We start from the raw sequence: 20,569 nt of genomic DNA, 5'->3' as shown, positions 1-20,569 counted from the left end.
GACGTGTGCGTCCATACTGATATGAACACAAGTATTTTCCATACTGTAATTTTTCAATGAGTTAAATCATATTTTCAAGTGACAAGCAAATTTTTATGGATCCGTCACTGCCTACGATCAACTAAAAAAGAGGCGTTTTGACATAATAAAACTCAATTGACCGAGGCTTTCCCAAATGGGTTTCCTTATTGCGGCCACGCATGATTAGTGACAAAAATTAGTTGATTTCAAAATATGTAAACACCTTTCGGCATTCGCATCTTAGTAATTGGTCATCCATTAAAGCACATAAGTGTTGTTTTTGGTTTTACCGAAAATTCCAACGGTAAAACGAGGTCCGAATTGAATGAAATTTTAAAATAGTCACTAAATATATATACCAATCACATCGGATGGTGTCGATCGATTATGAGAATTTTCATTCTTATAGTCGCTTCATAATGCGTTAGTTTTATTATAAACCTAATATAAAGGTTATGATACATTAGTAGACACTGCAGCGATCGATAACTCCAATTCGAAATATGGTCGATTGACACTAGCAGATGCGATCAGTATATATATTTATGGAACCCATAAAATTTCATCTGTTTTGGACATGGTTTGATTGTTCGTACCTACGGTCAACAAAAAAAGAAGTGCTTTGACATATTAAAAACTCCATTGACCGGGGCTTTGCCAAATGGGTTTTCTCGATGCGACTGCGCACAATCAGTGACAAAAAATATGTGATTTCAAATATGCAAACGTCTTTCGATGTTCGCATCTTGGTAATAGGTCTCCCCTTAGGGCATATTATTGGTGTTTTTGGTTTACCACAAATTATGACGGTCAAACGATGTCCGAATTGGATGAAATTTTTACAGGATCACTAAATATATATACCGATCACATCGGCTGGTGTCGATTGATCATGCGAACTTTCTTTTTATATAGTTGCTTCATAATACGATAGTTTTATTATAAACATAATATAAAAAGGTTATGATACATTAGTAGACACTTACACAATCGATAACTCTAATTCGAAATATGGTCGATCAACACCAGCAGATGTGATCAGTATATATATTTAGGACTCTGTATAAAAATTCGTCTGTTTTGGACATGGTTTGACCATTCGTACGTACGGTCAACAAAAAAAGAGGCGTTTTGACATATTGAAGACCCATTGACCGGGGCTTTTCCAAATCGGTTTCCTCAATCTGATCGCGTACGATACATAACAAAAATTAAGTGATTTCAGATATGCAAACGGCTTTCGGCGTTCGCATCTTCGTAATGGGTCATCCGTTAGGGCATATTAGTTGTATTTTCAGTTTACCGAAAATTTCGAAGGTTAAACAAGGTTCGAATTAGATGAAATTTTTACAGGGTCACTAAATATAAGTACCGATCACATCGGCTGGTGTCGATTAATCCCAAGAAGTTTCCTTCATATAGTCACTTCATAATGTGATAGATTTATTTTAAACCTAGTATAAAGGTTATGATACATTAGTAGACACTTCGGCGATCGACAACTCTAGTTCTAAATACGGTAGATCGGCACTAATAGATGTAATCCGTATATATATATATATATTTAGGGACCCCGTAAAAATTTCGTCCGTTTTGGACATAGTTTGACTGTCCGTACCTACGGTCAACAAAAAAAATGGCATTTTGACATATTAAAACCCCATTGACCAGGGCTTTGCAAAATGAGTTTCCTCAGTGCGACTGCCCACGATCAGTGACAAAAATTAGATGATTTCATATATGCAAAACAACTTTCGACGTTCGCATCCTCGTAATGGGTCATCCTTTAGGGCATATTAGTGGTGTTTTCGGTTTACCGGAAATTCTGTCGGTCAGACGAGGTCTAGATTAGATGAAGTTTTAACAGGGTCCCTAAATATTAGTACCAATAACATCAGCTGGTGTCGATTAATCCCGAAAAGTTTACTTCATATACTTCATATAATTGTTTCATAATACTACAATTTTATTTTAAATCAAGTATAAAGTTATAATATAAATAAATATAAAATTTTAAATATAGTATTATTAACATATATAATATTATATATATAATTATTATAAAAAGACATATAATTGATATATGTATAATAGATTATATACATGTTTAATATTTTATTTTTGGTGGGCTTTTACGGGCCGGGCCTTGCGGGCTTTTGTCAGGCTGGGCCGGTTTCATACCTCTAAACTAAGCCCGACTCTCTACCCACGGAAGCGGGATTTGACGGGTTTTCTCGAGGGCCGGGCCGGGTAAAAGCCCATCGGGTTTGCGGGCCTCCGGGGGCTTTTCGGATCCGCGGGCTAAATGATGAGGCCTAACTATAACATAGTCATTTAACCTAGGACTAAAATACCGAGGAGATTGGAAATTTCGATCTTCCGAAATATCTATATTTCGGTGGAAACATCGTGGAAATATTGATATAGCTAAAGTTTTGAATTAAAAAATGTGAATTATTTGGGATTTATATATTAAAACCAACATGAATAAACCAAAAGTTGGCTCAACAGGGATGATTGAGGTGCTGATTTCTTACATGGGCAATCCAAGGTTTGAATCTCCTCAAGACATATGTGTTTTTATTCAACTTATTCTCAGCCCAAACTGAGGTTGATATGAGATTTTGCCAAATTTCGCGAAAATATTGAGAAAAGATCAGGAAATTTCTAAAATATCGGACGAAACTCTACTAGTAGGCAAAGATAATTCGGTGACAAAAAAAAAGGATAATTTCACGGAAATTATCAATTTTTTAGTCATTGCATTTAACAATGAGTTCAACTTGCCGCGTTCGCGTTGCCTCTAGTTTGATCTTTGAAGGGAGCTATGATCGATCTTAAGTGGCCAATTTGGGTAAAACATTGTGGCGTTTACAATGTTTTTAGTTTAGGAGAATGTTAAATCAAAAGAAATTATATGTTGACAAATAAGAATGTACACATCATATAAGTGTGGAACTTCCCAATCCCGCCGACTCTAATTAGGTAATTGTTATATTAATAAAAAATTAATTTAAAAAGTCATACCTAGCAGCACAAATTAAGATAGTACGAGACCACACCAGAACATCGCGATAGGCTGACGGCGCAAAAGCCTCTACCTCCAAAGTCCAAACACACCTCTCTTAAAATCCTGTCTTTATATGTGGATGAAGAAGCGTTGTCATATTTATAAATACATATCAACGTTGCATGTAGAGTAGTTCGGTACTAAATCACTAGTGTATTTTCTCAACATTTAGGAAATTACCCAATTAAAGCTTATATCCCATTAGGGAGAAAAACAATGATACCAGGAAGAACGAGAGACAGAGGACCTAGAACATAGTCATTTAACCTAGGACTAAAATATCAAGGAGATTAGAAATTTCGATCTTCCGAAAGGAAACATAGTGGAAATATCAATATAGCTAAAATTTCAAATTAAAAAAATGTGAATTATTTGAAGATAGACATCTTGCTCTATATCCCATTACAAATTTACAGTTCGTCATACATCTCCGGATGAATTAACTTTACCGACAAAATATTGTGATCGCCTTATCTGATAAAATTACTGTCACTGCCTCAACATCATTGACTCCAAATCCAATTGTCTTCGGTCTGTATGAAAAGTGGGGTACAAAAGAAATCAGTGCCGGTAGATTGAGACAAACAACAATTTCGAAACAAATAGAGTATACCAGGTGCAAGCTGGGAGTGAGAATTAACTGGTTGATGGAAACACGTAAACAAATTTAACATCAAATATAAAAAACTTGTTCAAGACGTACCAGCCTCTATTGTAAAAAAAAAAAAAAAAAAAAAAGACGTACCGGCCTCGAGTGAATAGAGAAGTTGATCAGGACTTCTTTCTGTACCTCTGCTTGACTTCAATTTGCTAGCCTCACCCTTTCTTCTTTTCCTTGAAGAGCTCAAAGATCCTTCAACTGCACAAAATAGGTGGTTTCAGAAGAATATACAACTTCATTTGTTTCAAGAAAAGCTCACACATATTTATATGACTGTTTCAAGAAATGTTAACAGATAAGGCAACTTTCAAAGGACACAACACATCAATAGATGACATCCTTTCCGCCATCATACCTTGCCATTCCCACACTACTTTTGATTCACCTTTCACCAACGTTGGATAACGATCCACACGGGAATCTTCCCGAACCAACTCTTCTACCTGTCCATAACACAAATAAAGTATGATCAACTATAATTTTCCTCGGGTAATGATCAAACCAATTATTTTACATGTAAAACTGGACAGGTGGCAGAAGTTCATTCCATGCTTACACCAAATATATTGTATACCTTTACCTGTTAGACTTGTAGAACTAGTAATAATTGATTGTAACAAATGCACAAAACATATACATAAAGTTATCACCATTGGTGCAACTGAGCTCGCCCAATCTACCGAACCAAAACCCAGCAGAAGGCAATGGTGAATCATTCAATCCAATTGGGTCTGAGTCAGATTTGGTTTTTGATTTCTACCTTTAGTTTTTGGGTACAATTCTTCTGTATTGTTTATTTTTCTCTAGAAAGAGAAATGAAAGTTGTAAACATTAAAAGCAATTTTTTTAGAAGATCGAAACAACACCAATCAAAGGTCCAATTTCACATGATTCTTATGCTTAAAAATCAAATTCGAGTGAAACTGAGAACAACTTCTCAAGCCAAGAAAGATGTACATAAATGAAATATATATTATGCATTAGTACAAGATCAATTCAACAAGAAGTTAGCACTTGAAATTTAAAATGGTAAATTATAATTTAGAGCCAAGCAGAGATTAAAGTACCTTTTTCCATAATACAGGATTTTTCCTCTCTTTCAGGGAAAGAAGTGAATCACGCAATGCAGAGGCAACAACCCATGGTTCAGATTTATTATTTTCTCTATTCATCAAGGCTTTCTCCTCGAGCTCCTCACAGATCTATGACGCAAACCAAAAAACTAAAATATCAACTCCAGCATAGCATTGATTATAACATAATAGTTTTATATGAATGTGTATCAGTTTGTCAAGTTAATACAGCAAAGATCTATGTTACGCATCATTGGGCATTACTCTGGTATTATACAAAGTTTCAGTAATTATTTACATGAATGTGCATCGGTATGTTGAATTCATGTGACATAGGATTACAAAGCTTGATTGGGAGGTCAATTATAAAATTTGTGAACAGAAGCATAGTGTGGTTGTGATGTATGTGGAATATCAACTAATAAGATGAGTGTTAATTGTGACGATAAAAGAAACAAACATTTGGCATCCTAGTGAAGGAGATCATAAAATATCAAATCTAATTCTTAGTTTAAAAAGAAAAACGATAAAAAAGAGTATGCTGAGACCATGTAAAGGACGTGTAGGAGTGCCTCTCTCCCTGTTTTTGTTACGGCAGATAAAATAGTTCTCACACATTCAGATGCAAGCAACATATAAATGTATAGGTAATATAATTGTGTAAAAAGAGATACCCCTCAGTATGTCAAACTGACTAAGTAACATACAAAAACCTTGATTGCAGAAGTCCCTTGCAACTAAAGGAAATATGGCAACAAATACCTGTTGGTAAACCTCATCAACCCTAGCCGATAGATACTGCCTTTGGTGGAACTTCCAAAGTAACAATGTGAATCCCAGGAGCTGGAGATCTCAATACAGTCAAACAAGCTTCAATACGGTGATACTAAAACATAAGCATTAAAGGCTGCCTACTAGAGTGGAGTACCGATGCGCAAACGGGAAAAATAAGTAATGCATGCTCAGAGATCCACTGACGGATGCGACAAGAAGATGGTTTGTAGTGTTCTGCTAGCACTTCAGGACACTTAAACTCTTTCACCCTATACACAAAGAAAGTAAGCACAAAAAAAGAAAACCACACCACATTCAGAAACTCAACACACTTCCCTCTTATATAAAATCACACACCCAAGAGAATTTGTCCTTCCGTCCAGCAATCTACTAATCATCTCTATCGCCCTTTGTTTCGCATACATATAAATAGCATTGTCTAGGCCAACATCTTCCGCGAGCTCACTCTTATCCAAGTCACTCCATATGTCATTCTGTTCAACCTGTCAGGGCCACAGAAAACATCAATCCAAAGTCTCCAAACGAACATGATCCAAACAAATTCTGTATGATTTGTAAAGTAACTCACCCAAATCGTTCCAGTCCCATAGCACAGAAACTCAGCATAAGCTTTACAAAGCCTCATTTCCACCGTTTCCGACTGCATTACACAAATTCTAAATAAAAAAACATCTAACCATGTATATGCTTTAGCTAGTTCAAAATTTACACCAAAAACACTAAATCACTAGACTCACAAGCTTGGTCGCCGTGTCCTGAATAACTCCATCCTCCACACATAACTTCCCCCGCTTCGTATATCCCTGATCACATTCCAACTCGCCTTCTCGACACCGTCCATGACTCGGACACGCCTCACACGAATCTGTAACAAACTAACAACCACTATCATCACAATAACCAAATGCACAACTGCCGAAAACTACGAGCTCAAAAATTGCAACAATGCTGATGGCAGGAGCTTGAGTTCAGACTACGGAACTATAAGAAATGAATAAAAGAAACAAAATTTAGGGCTTGAGGTTACCGGAGACGAAGTCGAGGGAGGAGTCGGGGCCGTCGCAGAAGGGGGATGAGCGGGGGTTGAAGAGAGCGGAGTAGAGGAAATTGAAGGTGAGAGCGACGGAGGTGGCGATGGCGAGGACGGCGAAGAGGCTGAGGAGCTCGGTCTTGGTGGGGAAGAGAGACTGAGGAGGTTCAAGGAGGGAAGGGATTGAAGAAGAGAGAGAGTCGGAGGGAGGCCTGGGTTTGGGTTTGGAGCGCTTTTTGGGAGTGGAAGACATTGATCAAGGTTTTACACACCACATCGAACTGAGGAAGGAAAAGAATCCGAGTTTATATTGGATCGGGTAAACAAATTCAAGTGAGGCCCGACCCGTTAGAATATTTGGGTCCGAGTTTTGCATTAGCAAGAGATGAGTAAACAAATTTTATATCAAAAAAAATGTAGGATTTGCGTGATACAACAACAATTTATGAATTCATCAAATTGTGATCGCTAGGCTCTTGCGGACGCTCACAATATATACATTTTAGGGCACCTACAATGCATTATGTTTATACGTATATTAGTATATGGTTTCTTTGGCACAATCGCGTTACTCATATACTCCAGAAAAGTAATTGGCCGGAGGACGTTGTAGCTGTGTACAGATCTAAGTAGGTTAAATTCTATATATAGTACTAGAATAAATGAAAACATCTTGAACCTTGAAGTTTCTTTTTGAATTTGTTATCAATAAATCAACTTGTTGAAATTTAAACAAGAAAAACATGATACATCCAAGAAAATGGATTGTTAAGCAAAAAAGAAAGGACCAATCTCTGCTTTTATTAGGTGCATAATACTCTAGTATATATATAAAGTATTTATTAAAAAAATGATTGTTGTCCATGCTAGGTGTCATGGTCTGCACAAATGGTTGTGTCATCGTGACACTTCTTGGGGGCTGTGCCCAAGAGAGGGGTACTTGGTGTCTAACTCTCCACCACCCTTGGTGCTGGCCTTATGGGGTACTAAGCAAGTCAATCCTTAGGGAACCTATGGGAAGCCTAGGAGCCTGGCGGATGTCGCCATAGAGGGGCGACATACGTCTCTATGAGTCAGGATGTCTCACGAACATGTTTGGTCGGCAAGCCGATATTGCGGGTCCATATGGGTGGTAAGGTTCGTACATGGGCGATCTTTATGCCAGCGACATGTGCAAATGTGTGGGCTTAAGGAAGATGTGTTGAAACCCTATGGTGCGTAATGGCTACGGAGCAAAAGCGACATGGGCATAGGTTCAGGGTTTGACCTTGTCCAAAAGAAATAATTGTCAGCAAGTACGGAAGGCCGACACCGTGCTATAAAGAAAGAAAAAAGCATGCCCATAGTGGGCATATGTAGGCAAGTGGCCTATGAAAAAGTATGTTGTCAAGATGGTTACGTGTTGGGATGATATGTCGGAGGTGAGTCGTGGAGGCAAGCCTCGCCCATCAAGTAAACATCCATGGGCCAGGTTGCTCATATGAATACCTCATGGGTGAGGTGCAGACAAGGGATGCCTATATGCCAAGTGAGTATGATGAGGGATGCTCACGAGGTGAGTAAAGTGCGCAAGCTTCCAAGAGACGATCAGATAGAAGGAATCAAGGACCATCAGGATCTCAGCCTACTGTCATGCCGCTTGCTACAAGGTGCAAGGTGCATGTTGGTCAATAAGGGTTTGACACTAACTGGGACGACATGGAAGACTATCGGTTGGGCGAGTGTCATGGAACGATCATGACACAAGGAAGCGATCGGTAAGTCACAAGTTGTGAGACTCATGTGTGAGTAGCTTCTATGGTGGAAGCTCACAAGCAAGGAATGTAGTGAGAATGATCAGAATGACACGGGAGGTGCACAAGTAAGAAAAAAAAAATGTTGGCATCATAGATGGTTGTTGAGATAGACTGGCTTTAGTAAATAATAAGTCGGGATGACACGGGTTATATTCTGCTGCATAGTAAGTCGGGCCGTGACACCATGCATAGACATCACCATCCTTTTAATTTTCTCTTCACCAACACTCGTAGAACTTAATGTCCACTTTGACACGGAAATATACAACACTCTCAACATCAGTCATCCAAGTAGCAATCCCTCCGGCCATGAAGAAATCACCCGTTCCACCAACAACTGAAATGTCTCTAGTCTTAGCCAACGGATCAGCCCCAAGAAAGTTGATGCTTCCTTTGTATTGGGTTGACGAGTTGAACACGAAGGAACACCCGAACAAGGCGGTGAATGCATCTTTCCCATCGTACAAGTAAAAACCTTGTGCACGACCAGCCGGGGTCGAATGCAAATTGATGTCCGAAGTGATCGGATCGTCGAACACAACGACATCCCCAAAACAATTGTCCTTTGTCAATATGGTATTGTTGCCCCATGCAGGTGATGAACCTACAATGCTGCTGTGGCGTTCTTGGTATTCTTACCGTTGTAGAGAATATCGTGGAAATAGAAAACGAGGCGTTTGCATGGTCGAGAACGAGGCTTGAGTTTGAGGGTGGGGGAAGCTGCTGAGGTTCCAGAGAGAAGAACGAAGAGGAAGAGGGTTAAAGCTAAAGTTTTTGACTCCATTACAATAGCCTTTCGTCTAGTATATTCTGTATAGAGAACTGATCAAGTGCTCTGAGTGGTGAAGGGGATGTGATGGCATGGGGATTGGCTTGAAAGGCATAGGTGCCGTGCCCTAGTTTATTTCGTTAGCTTCTAGTCCTTTTTTTTTTCCTGATCCAATGAAGACAATTCATTCATGGAGAAGAAATTGTCAAGGGAAGGAACAATACAGTGCAGGAGCCACTACATGACCAACTTGTAACCTAACCTATCTCGTCCGAGAGGACGAAAATGGAGCTACAGCTCTCCTTCACAGCTAACTCTCTTCTTCACGCCATGAGACTGGAAAAAAGTAATCCAACCGTGGAGACTCAAAATCCGACAGACTGCAAATAAATAGTCTAAGATTCACATGATTTTAGTTCTGGTAATATGATATAAACTCACTCGCTGAGACTCTGAGAATGAAACAGCCGACCTAGTTTTTTTACTTCATTCAACTGGTCTAACCAATTAAGCCAACTATGAAAACCTTATGCCAGCTAGTGGAACATATTTCCCTAAAATCTGGGCGGGTGGGAATTTTATAGGTTGAGTACGCGGATCGGATTGTTCTTCTGCTCGTGAATTTCGGTTGGCCATGCATTAGTGTGCATGTTTATTGTCATTAGAAAGCACAAATAGGAAGGTTATTGTCCGAAGTTATATATAGTTTTCCACAAAGGAGCGGTAGTTTGTTTTCTAATTTCTTTCCTTTCTATCAAATCCCTAATTAATCTCTTTGAACAGAACTGCAACTTCACCGACATGATGTCGTTGAAGGGATTCCCTCAGCACTATTCTACCTACCCACCCAAAACACTCTTACATCAGTGCATCACATTCGTCCATCTTCATTTACTGTTCGTGCTAGGCGGGGAGGAGCTCTTTCAACGGTTCTCTTTATTTGGATTGAGGGAATCGGAATTGATTCACTGGGATGAGGCTAGATTAATGAATCGGCAAGTAGAACAATGCTTTTGCTTGCTTGAGCAATGTACTAATAGCCATTCCATGATTTTCATATGGGAGATTGTGAATATCCATTCATCATTTGCTAGCTAATGGCTGTTCTATTCCATAGACTCGGAGAAGTTGCACGGTGCAAAGAAAGAAGCTAGGGTAAACTAGCTCTCCTTTGTGGAAAATAAGCATAACTCTGCACAGTTGCCTCCAGATATGTAATTTTTTCCATCTGCAAGTTATAACCCTGGGATATAGATCAAATTTGCAATTTTGCATGACAACAAAGATGCAGTAATGGCCAACCAAAACAGGCAGAAGAACAAATCCACTTCCTCAATTTAAAAGCTTTTCTGATGGCATTTTTGGTTTTGTAACATCACAATCAGATTCCCATAAAATGGTTCAACTGGAGAGGTTTGATACCATGCAACATCCCAACTTGTGCTATTTTTCTGTCCAATGTATGATAAGAGTTCTAAACAACATTCCAAAGTAACAAAGTCGATCGGGCAACAAACTTATAGTCAGGCACCAACAGCCAAAAACATTCTGGCTAATGGATATAGCATCACTCCAGCCAACTCCAAATCCTAATCCATTCAAAAATGACTTGACACATTACCCTTACCCCATCTCCTTCATCATCCCCACTTAAATTTTCCATCACATTTCAAATCCCATCCACAAATGAGCAGCTTCCCAAAACCTACACACTTCAGTCAGTACTGAACCTCTAATCTTAGCTGCCACTCTTACACCAAGTTCAATTATTTCAAGTATTCCAAGAATAAAAAAGACTAGAAAGTGAATTCTTTAAGCAATATAATGAATGTCAGCTTTTTAAAACTAAAAAATTGTTGTGTCAAAAATTACCACGTAAATCTTACTGAATTGTCATTCCAAGCTAAACATTTATAGTTCTACACAAATTCAGCAAAACCCTAACTCCTCATAAAACTTCAAATTACAGCAAACAGGCTTAAACCTCAGAATTCCAACCAAAGGCAACACCTTTTTGAGCTCAGAACACCACGCGGAACTGCGGCGCGTCGGAGCCACTCGCGGAGAGGATCTCCCAGCGGCAGGGCTCGAGCTCCTCGGAGACGGGGCAGTACCCGACGAGAGTGACCTTATCTGAAGAAGCGGCGACAGACCCGAACTCAAAGACGGTGACTTTGGCTGCGGCGGCGGGTCGAGGGACCTCAACGGCGCCGTTCATGCCGGGAACTTCGACCGGTTTCGGGTCCGGGTTGCTGGGCTTGGTTTCGGCTTTGGAGTCGCTGCCTTTCCACCAGGAGAGAAGACCCATCACGACTGACTCTGTGAATGTTAGATTGGATTTGGGAAATTGCTTAGAGTTATAGGCGATATAGGGATAAGAAAGTGGGCTTAGGGTTTGTATAAATAACAGAAGTGCCATTGAGGTTTTAAAGAGACCTGAGAAACAGGGCAGAAGAGGAAAGTTTAGAAATTGAAGTAGAGAGTTAGAATTGCTTTTTTCTGGATCAAGGTTGGTATTGAACTATTGAAGATTGATTTTTTTTTTTGAGGTTTTGGATTGAAATGTTGAATGGGTTTTTTTGTGGTTTTAGATTGTTGTGGGTGTGTTGGTGTGAATTGGGTGGTTGTATTGTTTTGTTTGATTATTGTGTGATTTTAGTGGTAGCCTTCATGCCCATGTTTGGTTTGTTGAATCAAATGCAATCATGCATTTTGATGCTTTGAATGGGTTTGTTTCTGGGTTTAAATGTTTGGAGATCATAGAGTTTTATATAGTTTGGATAGTTCTTGACTTGCAGATCAGCAGATGCATTGGTTTTGTTGGTGTTATTAGTTTCGGATATATTGAGTTGAGCTGGGAAATGCATCTTTCTGTCACAAAGAAGTTAGTTCATGGATCAGTCGATTCCACTTGATTGTGAAAATCATATTTCTGTAGTGGTTTCGAGTCTAGAGTGAATGTGAATCATCAAATGGTGCTTGATACTGGGATGGTTTCACAATGGATATTATAATCTTAGAAAGCCTTGTAAGCTAGCACTTTGAGACCTTATGATGAGAACAATTTGGCTAGGGCACTTCAGCCTCATGTCATACACTCTTACACCTTGAATCCTGAAGCTTTCAGACCAAAGAATAGCTTATGACTAAATGAATGGTCTGATTAGGCAAATGTAGAACCTACTAAAGTCTCAGCAAGTTCAATCCACCAATACCTTATCACAAACAACCCTATCCAACCTTTTTCATGGAAAACGACCATGCTTTCCTTTTGCAGCAAACTAAACCAAGTCAATGATAACCTGATCGTCAAATAAGATCCTAAACCTTTGGCTTCTACCTAGAGGCTTAATTATATGAATACAACTTTTGGGATTTGTAACTCTATCTAGAGCTTTGAGATTCTTCGCTTTAGCTTTTCTGACGATTTAGTTTACCATAAGCAGCTCATATATCCCGGCATTGCCAAGCAAGACAAAAATATATTAGCTCTATTTATCTTTTTAAAGAACACAAGTTTTTTCATAATGACCTATGGATATGAAACAGTTGATCAAGTACTTTCGTGGTTCTACTTTTGTTTCTTCTTAACTCATTGCGTACAAAGCTTGCAATTATATTCATCTTACTGAAGTCTTTATGGTTAGCTTTTCCAAACTGCATGTACAAGCTCAATCTATAGATAATTTATATCTCGCAAGAGTTCTGTGCCATGCAAGTGTATCTTATGATCTGAGGGCATGGAAGTTGGGTTCTTTCTGTATATTTGTGGGATGGTTTGGTGATAATTGTTGCTCAATGTTGATTAAAATTCACTTTGGCAGAGTAGTTTTGTCTAGTCTGGCTTTGTTTTTTTTTTTTCTCAGTCAACTCGTTTTTGGTCTCTATCTACAATATTTGTTTCCATAAATGTCGTTGTTCTAATTGGTCCCATATATCATTTTGATCCCTGCATATCTGGTGTGGGAGTGTACTATTTGGTGTGCTGATTATGTGACATTGGTAATTGTCTGGAGTATGGTATCAAGAGGAACAAATTAAGCAACCTGTTTGCATTATACGATGACTTTTTCTTGCTTGTTTGGGCTTCTGGGGAATGCATCCAAACAGTAGGAATTTAGAATTTTGCTCATAATCCACTGCCAATGATATGAATTTGTAGTTCTTGTCATTTTTGATATTTTGCATGCAATACATCGAAACAACTAAAAATTGCAATGAAATATGTGTAAAATAATGGGATTGTATATTCCAATATTTAAATTATAATATGATTTTGGTGCATTTCTCTACGATCTACAATTTTCACAAAAGGTATAAAAGTTTTTTAAGTACGGTTGAAACAAGGGGGTTGAGGATTAACCTTTTAAGTTTCTTATATGTCCTTACACTTTTCCAATAGATTAAGTACTTTCCAACAGTCTACTATTTGATATCTGGATAATTACAATCTAGAATCTGATTCTGAAAAGGAAGTGAGAATAATAAGAATATTTTCTGCTTATTGAGTCCTATACTTGCTCTCATGACTAACTGTCAATAAATTCTTATAATTTTGAATCAGCAGTGTCTTTGTTGAGAAGTTCTTTTTTAACAACCATGAATGAAGAGCAACGCTCACTCCTTCTCAGCTCGGCATCTCGCTTCCCACCTCCAGAAGGTTCACATTTTCTCTGAAATATTTATGTATTTGTCGACAAAATTATGTTTACAGTTAGGAATTTTGATTCAGGAGTGAAGTTATCATACGGAACGGCTGGGTTCCGAGCAGATGCCTCGATTCTTCAATCCACTGTTTACAGGGTGGGAATTTTAGCAGCTCTTAGAGCAGTCAAGACCCAATCAGTGATCGGGTTGATGATCACGGCCTCTCACAACAAAGTCTCGGACAATGGAATCAAAGTTGCTGACCCTAGTGGTGGAATGCTCACTCAAGATTGGGAACCCTTTGCAGATACACTTGCCAATGCCCGTGATCCCCAACATCTTGTTCAAGTCTGTCTTTATACGATCATTGCTTGTATGGGTCTATGTATTTTTTTATGCCTTTTCCTTTCTGTAGATGCTCACAACTAATGTTTATAACATCTCACAGCTGATAACTGAATTTGCTGAAAATGAAAAAATCACACTGGACGGAGCCAAGTCGGTGGACATATTACTGGCGAGAGATACAAGGCCCAGTGGCGTATCTCTGCTTGAAGCTGCTAGACATGTACATGTCTTTTAAGAGGTTTTAATCTTGCGTATATTAAAATCTTTCGAAAATATTGATTTACATTCGCTCTGTGAAGGGAATCAGTTCTATAATTGGAGCAGTTGCCCTTGACATGGGAATATTAACAACCCCGACACTCCATTGGATGGTTCGTGCAAGAAATAAGGGTGTGAACGCATCAGAATTTGATTACTTTGACCAGCTCTCCAGCTCATTCAGGTTAGTTTTCAGCTAGATGTTGGTGTATGGGCTTAATTTGTTCTAAAACAAGACATGTTGTTTGTCTGCTTTCACTTTAAGAACATTCTGCGGTTTTTCAGGTGCTTAGTCGATCTGATGCCCAGTGGATCTAATCCCAGAAATGAATCAGATACGTTGGTTGTAGATGGGGCTAATGGAGTTGGTGGAGAAAAGCTCGATATTTTGAAGAAGATTTGTAATGGTTTGGTTATTGATATTCGGAACTCTGGAAAAGAAGGAGGTGTACTCAATGAAGGGGTTGGTGCTGATTATGTGCAGAAAGAGAAGGTTGCTCCGTCTGGTTTTGGTCCAGAAGATGTTGGGAAAAGGTCAGCTATCTTTTGATTATAAATTTAATTGTGATTATATCACGTATGCCCAAAGCGTTAACTGTTCTCTACCAACTTAACTGAAATGCCTGCATCATGTGCATATTACTGAATAATGATTGGAAATCATGTTTTCAACAAGTTGTTTCAATAATATGTTTAGTTGGTTATGGATGGAACAAGCATACTACTGATACTAGGTCAATGTGAAATATTTAAAAAGTTACAGAATTCGGGGGTTTATTGGCTTACTAATGTTTTTGTGATAGCAAAATAAGTGAGGTTTACTGCTATTTTATATACTATAATATTCGTTTGTGTGAAGATAACTCTTAGACTGCTTTTCATAGTTATAAATGACAGTTGGCTTGAAAACGAGTTTAGCTTCTTTTTTCATAATGTCATCTAAAGCATTTGGGCGGTTTTAAAAAATTGGCATCCACATGTTGTTCTTGGGGTATCAGGTAGGTCAACTTTGCTGTGCAGTCAATTATTCAATGTTCGATTGAGTTCGCAAAATTCAAACTGCACTGAAAGACGAGAGTGGAACTAACTTTTTGGATGGGTCTAGCTTTTCAGGTGTTGTAGCTTGGATGGTGATGCAGATCGACTTGTATACTTTATTGTCCCATCTACAAGTAGTAGTAAGATTGAACTTGTTGATGGGGACAAGATATTATCGTTGTTTGCTGTATTCATCAAGGAGCAATTAAGCATCTTGAATAAGGAAAGAGATGTTAATGTGAATGATGGTTATCAATGCTGTCTTGGTATCGTGCAAACTGCTTATGCAAATGGAGCATCCACTAATTATCTCAAACAGTTAGGCCTGGAAGTTGTTTTCACTCCTACAGGTGTGAAGTACCTGCATGAGAAAGCAGAACAATATGATATTGGGATATATTTTGAGGCAAATGGCCATGGCACCATCTTGTTCTCAGAACAATTTTTAGACTGGTTAGAGGCCAAGATTGCTGATCTCTCTGATGTAGCTAAAGGTTAAACCAAAGAGCTTTGATCTATTAGAGTTGGATTATGTTTTGCTGTTTCATTCTATATCATGGATCTGAATGACGGACCTGCTTTGTTTATTTCAGGTTCAGAACCACACAAGGCTGCTATGAGACTCTTGGCGGTCACAAAATTGATTAACCAGGCTGTTGGAGATGCTTTAGGTGGGATGCTCTTGGTTGAGGCCATTTTACAACACATGGGATGGTCAATCGAGAAATGGAATGCCCTCTATCAGGATCTACCTAGTAGGCAGCTTAAGGCATGTATCCTTGCCTCCTTAATTACCTTTTCATGAGAAAGCTTATCATCTTTGTATTTTACATCAAGGTTTATTTCCTGTATACTTGTATACCTTGGGATTTGGTCATGCGTTACTCAAAATAGTTCAATATTTTTTTTTTGGAAGCTTTGCACATATTGTGCTTTTGCATTCTAAGTGTAATGATTTCTCTGTGTTTTAAAGAAAATAACAGTAGCAATTATCAGGTCAAAGTTGCAGACAGAACTGCTGTTGTCACAGCAAATGCAGAAACTGTGGTTGCAAAGCCCCCTGGCATTCAAGAAGCTATTGACGCTGAAACTGGTAAGCTGTGTATGAGACCCTCATTGTTGCCTTATGTCTAGTATACTGCACATCATCTTCTCTCCACAATACCCTTGGTGATTATGGAGTTTGGTCAGACACTCAGACCCAAAGAAAATGTTCATTGACATGGTTTGGCCGGCTCTTGCACAAATTGATTCAGTGTTCCTTTGTGGTTTTTGTTGTAAACCAAATAGCCAAAAGAATATATGCAACATCTTTTGCAAAATTTCTCATGTGTTACTTTTAAGATATTAGAGCTGTGGTAATCCTATCTCAAGAAATTTCTCATCTTTTCCTAAATTCTCATTCTTTTTTGGGTTTTTACGGTACAAATTAATTTGTCATCTCATCATTTTTTTTATTGCAGCTAAGTACCCTGGAGGCCGGTGTTTTATACGACCATCTGGAACAGAGGATGTTATACGAGTATATGCAGAGGCATCCACTGAGAATGCAGCGGACAGCTTAGCCAGTTCTGTGGCAAAAGTTGTAGGCCAAAAACTGGGGTCTGGCACCTCATAATCTCCTTCGGCGTCCTATTTCCTTGCAAATTCAAGCTGTCAAATTTAACATATAGATGAGAATTAGCTTCTTGAATAACAATGAGATAGAAGACTAAAACAGAACTTGGAATTGTGTGATCATGCACAATTCTATCTGAAATGGATTTTAGATTATAATTGGTTCGGTTCAATTTCACCGTGCTTGTGGGTTATATGAAATGCCTTCAGTCATCATTCTCGTTCAGATTAGAGCATTCCACCATTTCAATCTGATTAGTGTCACAGCAGTCACCATGTTACAGCAGCTTGTGAATAGCATCGTAACCTATACAGACTAGCCACTCTCTTGTAGCCTAGGGATGAGTCGACCATAAAGGTTTTGATCAGACGTCTCTTCATAAATGCTTAACTGATTTCTTCAAATAAAACTGCACGATGCAAAATAAGATCAGAGTTAAGCTTCGATTGAGAAGAAAAGAAATAAGTTAGAGAATAGTTGTTGCAAAGTTGACTTAACCTTCTTATTCAGTTTCATCTTGCAAATCACATTAACTGTCACTGATCAATAGGGTGCATATATTAAAAACATAATATCTGTAACTTCATCTAAAGAAAGGTTGATTACCCCAGGTAAACCTTTAAATTGGCATTCTCAAGTGTAATTTGCAATTGTAAACTTTAACTGTACAATTCGAAAACTTTTGACATAATCCAATATGCAGCAATCAATGACAGTTTGTAAGTTGTAACTAGTTACTACAAATTAAACAAGGGTGACTGGGCAAAAGGATGCGTCACTTATCTTATATGTTACTTTCCAGGAATAGCAGACTAAAGACCAGAAAAAGACTTTCCAGATATGCTCATATTTAGGACAATAGTTGCCCTTTATGCAAATTGATAATGAAACTCATGACTTCTCCCATCGCCCCTATGCTCTGGATGATGAAGATATTGGCAAACTACCATAACCTTCTTGTTTAATGGCAAAATTGATGCAGAATTACAACTGACATACGAACTTTTGAAATACACAGTCAAATCCATTCATCTATGAAAACTAGAGTGGCAGTAGAAGCTGCCAAGAACCCAGATGAAAAGCAGGTGCTGCAGTACTCATGAAATACAAGAAGAGAAAGCAACATCCGCCATCAAGAATGTGCTTGAATGATCTCATAGGCCTCTGCAACAAGAGAACAGGAATATAAGTATTTATATAAGAAGCAGTAAGAAGAATGCACCCGTAAAAGATAATATTCCCACAGATTCATACAACAGGAAAAACAAAAGGTGCCACATTGGAACAACTATTAACCACAATGGTGGTCGAGTACTTCCAACCCTTTGATCCTGGTCTATGTTCAAACTCTAACATTACACAGAAAAGCTATAGCCTGCTCTTGAAGTATGTATAAAATTCCAAACTTGGATTTCAATGAAAACTAGAGTAAGAGGAGAAAGTAACAGATAAGACCCATGAGTTTCAGGGTTTTAATTATTTCAGTTTTTTTTTATAGATTTTAGTCAAACAGATTCTAAGAATGGTAAATTTTTTTTTTAAACTACAAGAACAAACAGTAGACAAGAAGTCCAGACAGCAGAAGCTCAAAAGAGAAGCAGCAAAAAACCAGTAATCCCACAAGGAAACCCAAGAGATGGAAATTTCTAAGATAATGCTGCTTTCAAGTCCCTCAAAATACAACAGAAGCTATAACGTTTACAGGCCACAGAAACTAATCCTGAAGATCCAACCAAAAACAATCCCAAAGCCCACACAATCACTGCCACTTAATAGAATTAAGAAAAAAAAACTCTTCTATATCATTCCATCCAGCATGTGGTTAATATGATTGTTCACGCTTAATTCTCATTCCATCCACAGCACCCTGAACACGGCGAAGATACCCACAGCCTCACAACACTTGGGCATTTGTTCTTCAATCAAAACCAGAATTGTTTTGAGAAAACGAAGGACAAATCCGCAATGTAGACTGCCAGAACCTAGTCAATTGGTTCATTATTGCTCCCATGAGCTCCTGACTTATGAGTCAGGTCTCTTGACAAAGTATCAGAGGAAATGAATAACCATTTCTCCTTGTTCTCAATCTTAACTCTGTTTCTTTATAGAAAACTTGCTTACTTTCACTCATAACCAAAGACAGGAAGTTGAATGACTCCAACCTTGTATCTTCCTTCCCCATTTTCATTTCATAAAGTAAACTGGTACATTAAAGCATTTCAGGAAAATACTACCTAGGTTGACGGGGGTAAGATTTCAAAGTACTCTACTTTCAATACAATCGAATAAGCGTAACTACTGTATAGTCAAAATTCCAACGCACCCTCCTACGAAATGTATTTCATCAAAGGCCCCTAAAATTCCTCTAATTTAACAACTTAAATTCACGAATAACCACACCAAGCCATTTCCAAATCCAAGCTAGTTCCTCCTCATTCACCCTGCCTAAACCTTTCAAACACAATGCACACACAATCAGATATCTCTGATTGATTCACAGTCTCCCAACCCCAAATGAAATTCTCAAGCCACCTAAACATACACATCACCCTATAGAGTTCAAGAATTTCCAAAGTTCTCTACTTTAACACACTATCCTAAACCCTAAACATGCATATAGCATCTCCATTGCAATTCAAAACCAAAACCCAGAAATTGAATTCCCAAATCTCCCAAAATAGTAGAAAGCAGATAAAAAATACCTGACTTTCTTGAGGAGGATGGCCTTGAGCTTCCGGGCGAGGTCTTGGGACCTGAGCCTACGCTCGAGAGTCTTGCGTGCAAGCACGCGCTTCTCGGAGTTCTTGAGGTGGAAGGTCTGCGGGTTCTTGATCATTCTCTCGATCCCACTCGTCCGCATCTTCCTCTGCATAAATGCCAGCGCCTGCTCCAAGTTCCCGTTCAGCACCTTCACCCGGATCCCCCGAACTTGCTCATGACTCGCCCCGCCACTCAGTGACTCGCCCAGCCCCTCACTCGCCCGCCGGAACAGACTCCACCCATTCCTCGCCGCCGCGTTCATTCTGTTTTTTTTTTCTGGTTGGGGATTCGATATTTTTGGAGACGGCAAAACACTGTTCTTATAAAAACATAAAGTTACCGAGGCCTTGGGTCGGTAAAATTTAAAACCTTACCACAACACTCGATTCCTAGTTTGTCTGAAACATGACAGCGGAATGGTATGTAATGAGCTATGACTATTCTAACCTTTGTTGATTATATAAAATCGTATGATTTTTCCTCAAAAAATGTCACTGAATTCTCTTTTAAGCAAATCAGTATGGCTCTTTGATTCTCTTTTAAGCAAATTGGTACGACTCTTTGATTCTTTACAAGCAAAAGAATTAACCATGCTAGCAGTTTTATATGTGAAGCAGATGGCCAAAACGATGACAGCAATGTGCGGCAATCTCAATTCTTTCCATATTTGAAGTTTCCTTTAGTG

The 20,569-nt window shown here is 38.6% G+C and overlaps 4 protein-coding genes and 1 pseudogene across 6 annotated transcripts; 1 reads left to right on the top strand and 4 right to left on the bottom strand.

Annotated features, from left to right (window-relative positions):
- Positions 1 to 3,388: 3,388 nt before the first annotated feature.
- LOC126794663 (uncharacterized) lies at positions 3,389 to 6,910 on the bottom strand. The gene is made up of 10 exons (XM_050521424.1): positions 6,648 to 6,910; positions 6,358 to 6,485; positions 6,189 to 6,260; positions 5,957 to 6,102; positions 5,754 to 5,868; positions 5,588 to 5,668; positions 4,820 to 4,954; positions 4,108 to 4,195; positions 3,837 to 3,950; positions 3,389 to 3,624 (listed from the first exon to the last, which is right to left on the bottom strand). The coding sequence occupies exons 1-10, from the start codon at positions 6,901 to 6,903 to the stop codon at positions 3,581 to 3,583; spliced, it is 1,179 nt and encodes a 392-aa protein (XP_050377381.1). The 5' UTR covers positions 6,904 to 6,910; the 3' UTR covers positions 3,389 to 3,580.
- A 1,754-nt stretch (positions 6,911 to 8,664) lies between these two features.
- Positions 8,665 to 9,230, bottom strand: LOC126795287 (disease resistance response protein 206-like; annotated as a pseudogene).
- Positions 9,231 to 11,083: 1,853 nt separating this feature from the next.
- LOC126793930 (uncharacterized) lies at positions 11,084 to 11,545 on the bottom strand. The gene has a single exon (XM_050520563.1). The coding sequence runs from the start codon at positions 11,521 to 11,523 to the stop codon at positions 11,236 to 11,238; it is 288 nt and encodes a 95-aa protein (XP_050376520.1). The 5' UTR covers positions 11,524 to 11,545; the 3' UTR covers positions 11,084 to 11,235.
- A 126-nt stretch (positions 11,546 to 11,671) lies between these two features.
- Positions 11,672 to 17,124, top strand: LOC126793928 (phosphoacetylglucosamine mutase). Of its 3 annotated transcripts, XM_050520561.1 has the most exons (10): positions 11,672 to 11,724; positions 13,783 to 13,875; positions 13,948 to 14,210; positions 14,311 to 14,430; positions 14,510 to 14,652; positions 14,754 to 15,002; positions 15,582 to 16,000; positions 16,100 to 16,275; positions 16,503 to 16,599; positions 16,970 to 17,124. In XM_050520561.1, the coding sequence occupies exons 2-10, from the start codon at positions 13,815 to 13,817 to the stop codon at positions 17,122 to 17,124; spliced, it is 1,683 nt and encodes a 560-aa protein (XP_050376518.1). In that variant the 5' UTR covers positions 11,672 to 11,724; positions 13,783 to 13,814. The 3 variants fall into 3 exon arrangements, with proteins under 3 accessions (XP_050376518.1, XP_050376517.1, XP_050376519.1); XM_050520560.1 differs by lacking the exon at positions 11,672 to 11,724 and having other exon boundaries at positions 13,107 to 13,875; XM_050520562.1 differs by lacking the exons at positions 11,672 to 11,724; positions 13,783 to 13,875 and having other exon boundaries at positions 13,962 to 14,235.
- LOC126793931 (uncharacterized) lies at positions 17,063 to 20,178 on the bottom strand. Its single transcript, XM_050520565.1, has 3 exons — positions 19,827 to 20,178; positions 17,303 to 18,288; positions 17,063 to 17,159 (listed from the first exon to the last, which is right to left on the bottom strand). Exons 1-2 carry the CDS (start codon positions 20,144 to 20,146, stop codon positions 18,279 to 18,281), a joined length of 330 nt encoding a protein of 109 aa, XP_050376522.1. The 5' UTR covers positions 20,147 to 20,178; the 3' UTR covers positions 17,063 to 17,159; positions 17,303 to 18,278.
- Between the last annotated feature and the right edge of the window lie 391 nt (positions 20,179 to 20,569).

This window comes from Argentina anserina, chromosome 5 (genome assembly GCF_933775445.1).
Source record: "Argentina anserina chromosome 5, drPotAnse1.1, whole genome shotgun sequence".
Lineage (NCBI taxonomy): Eukaryota > Viridiplantae > Streptophyta > Magnoliopsida > Rosales > Rosaceae > Argentina > Argentina anserina.
Note: the sequence above shows the minus strand (reverse complement) of the source record. Positions and strands in the feature narration are given on the sequence as shown.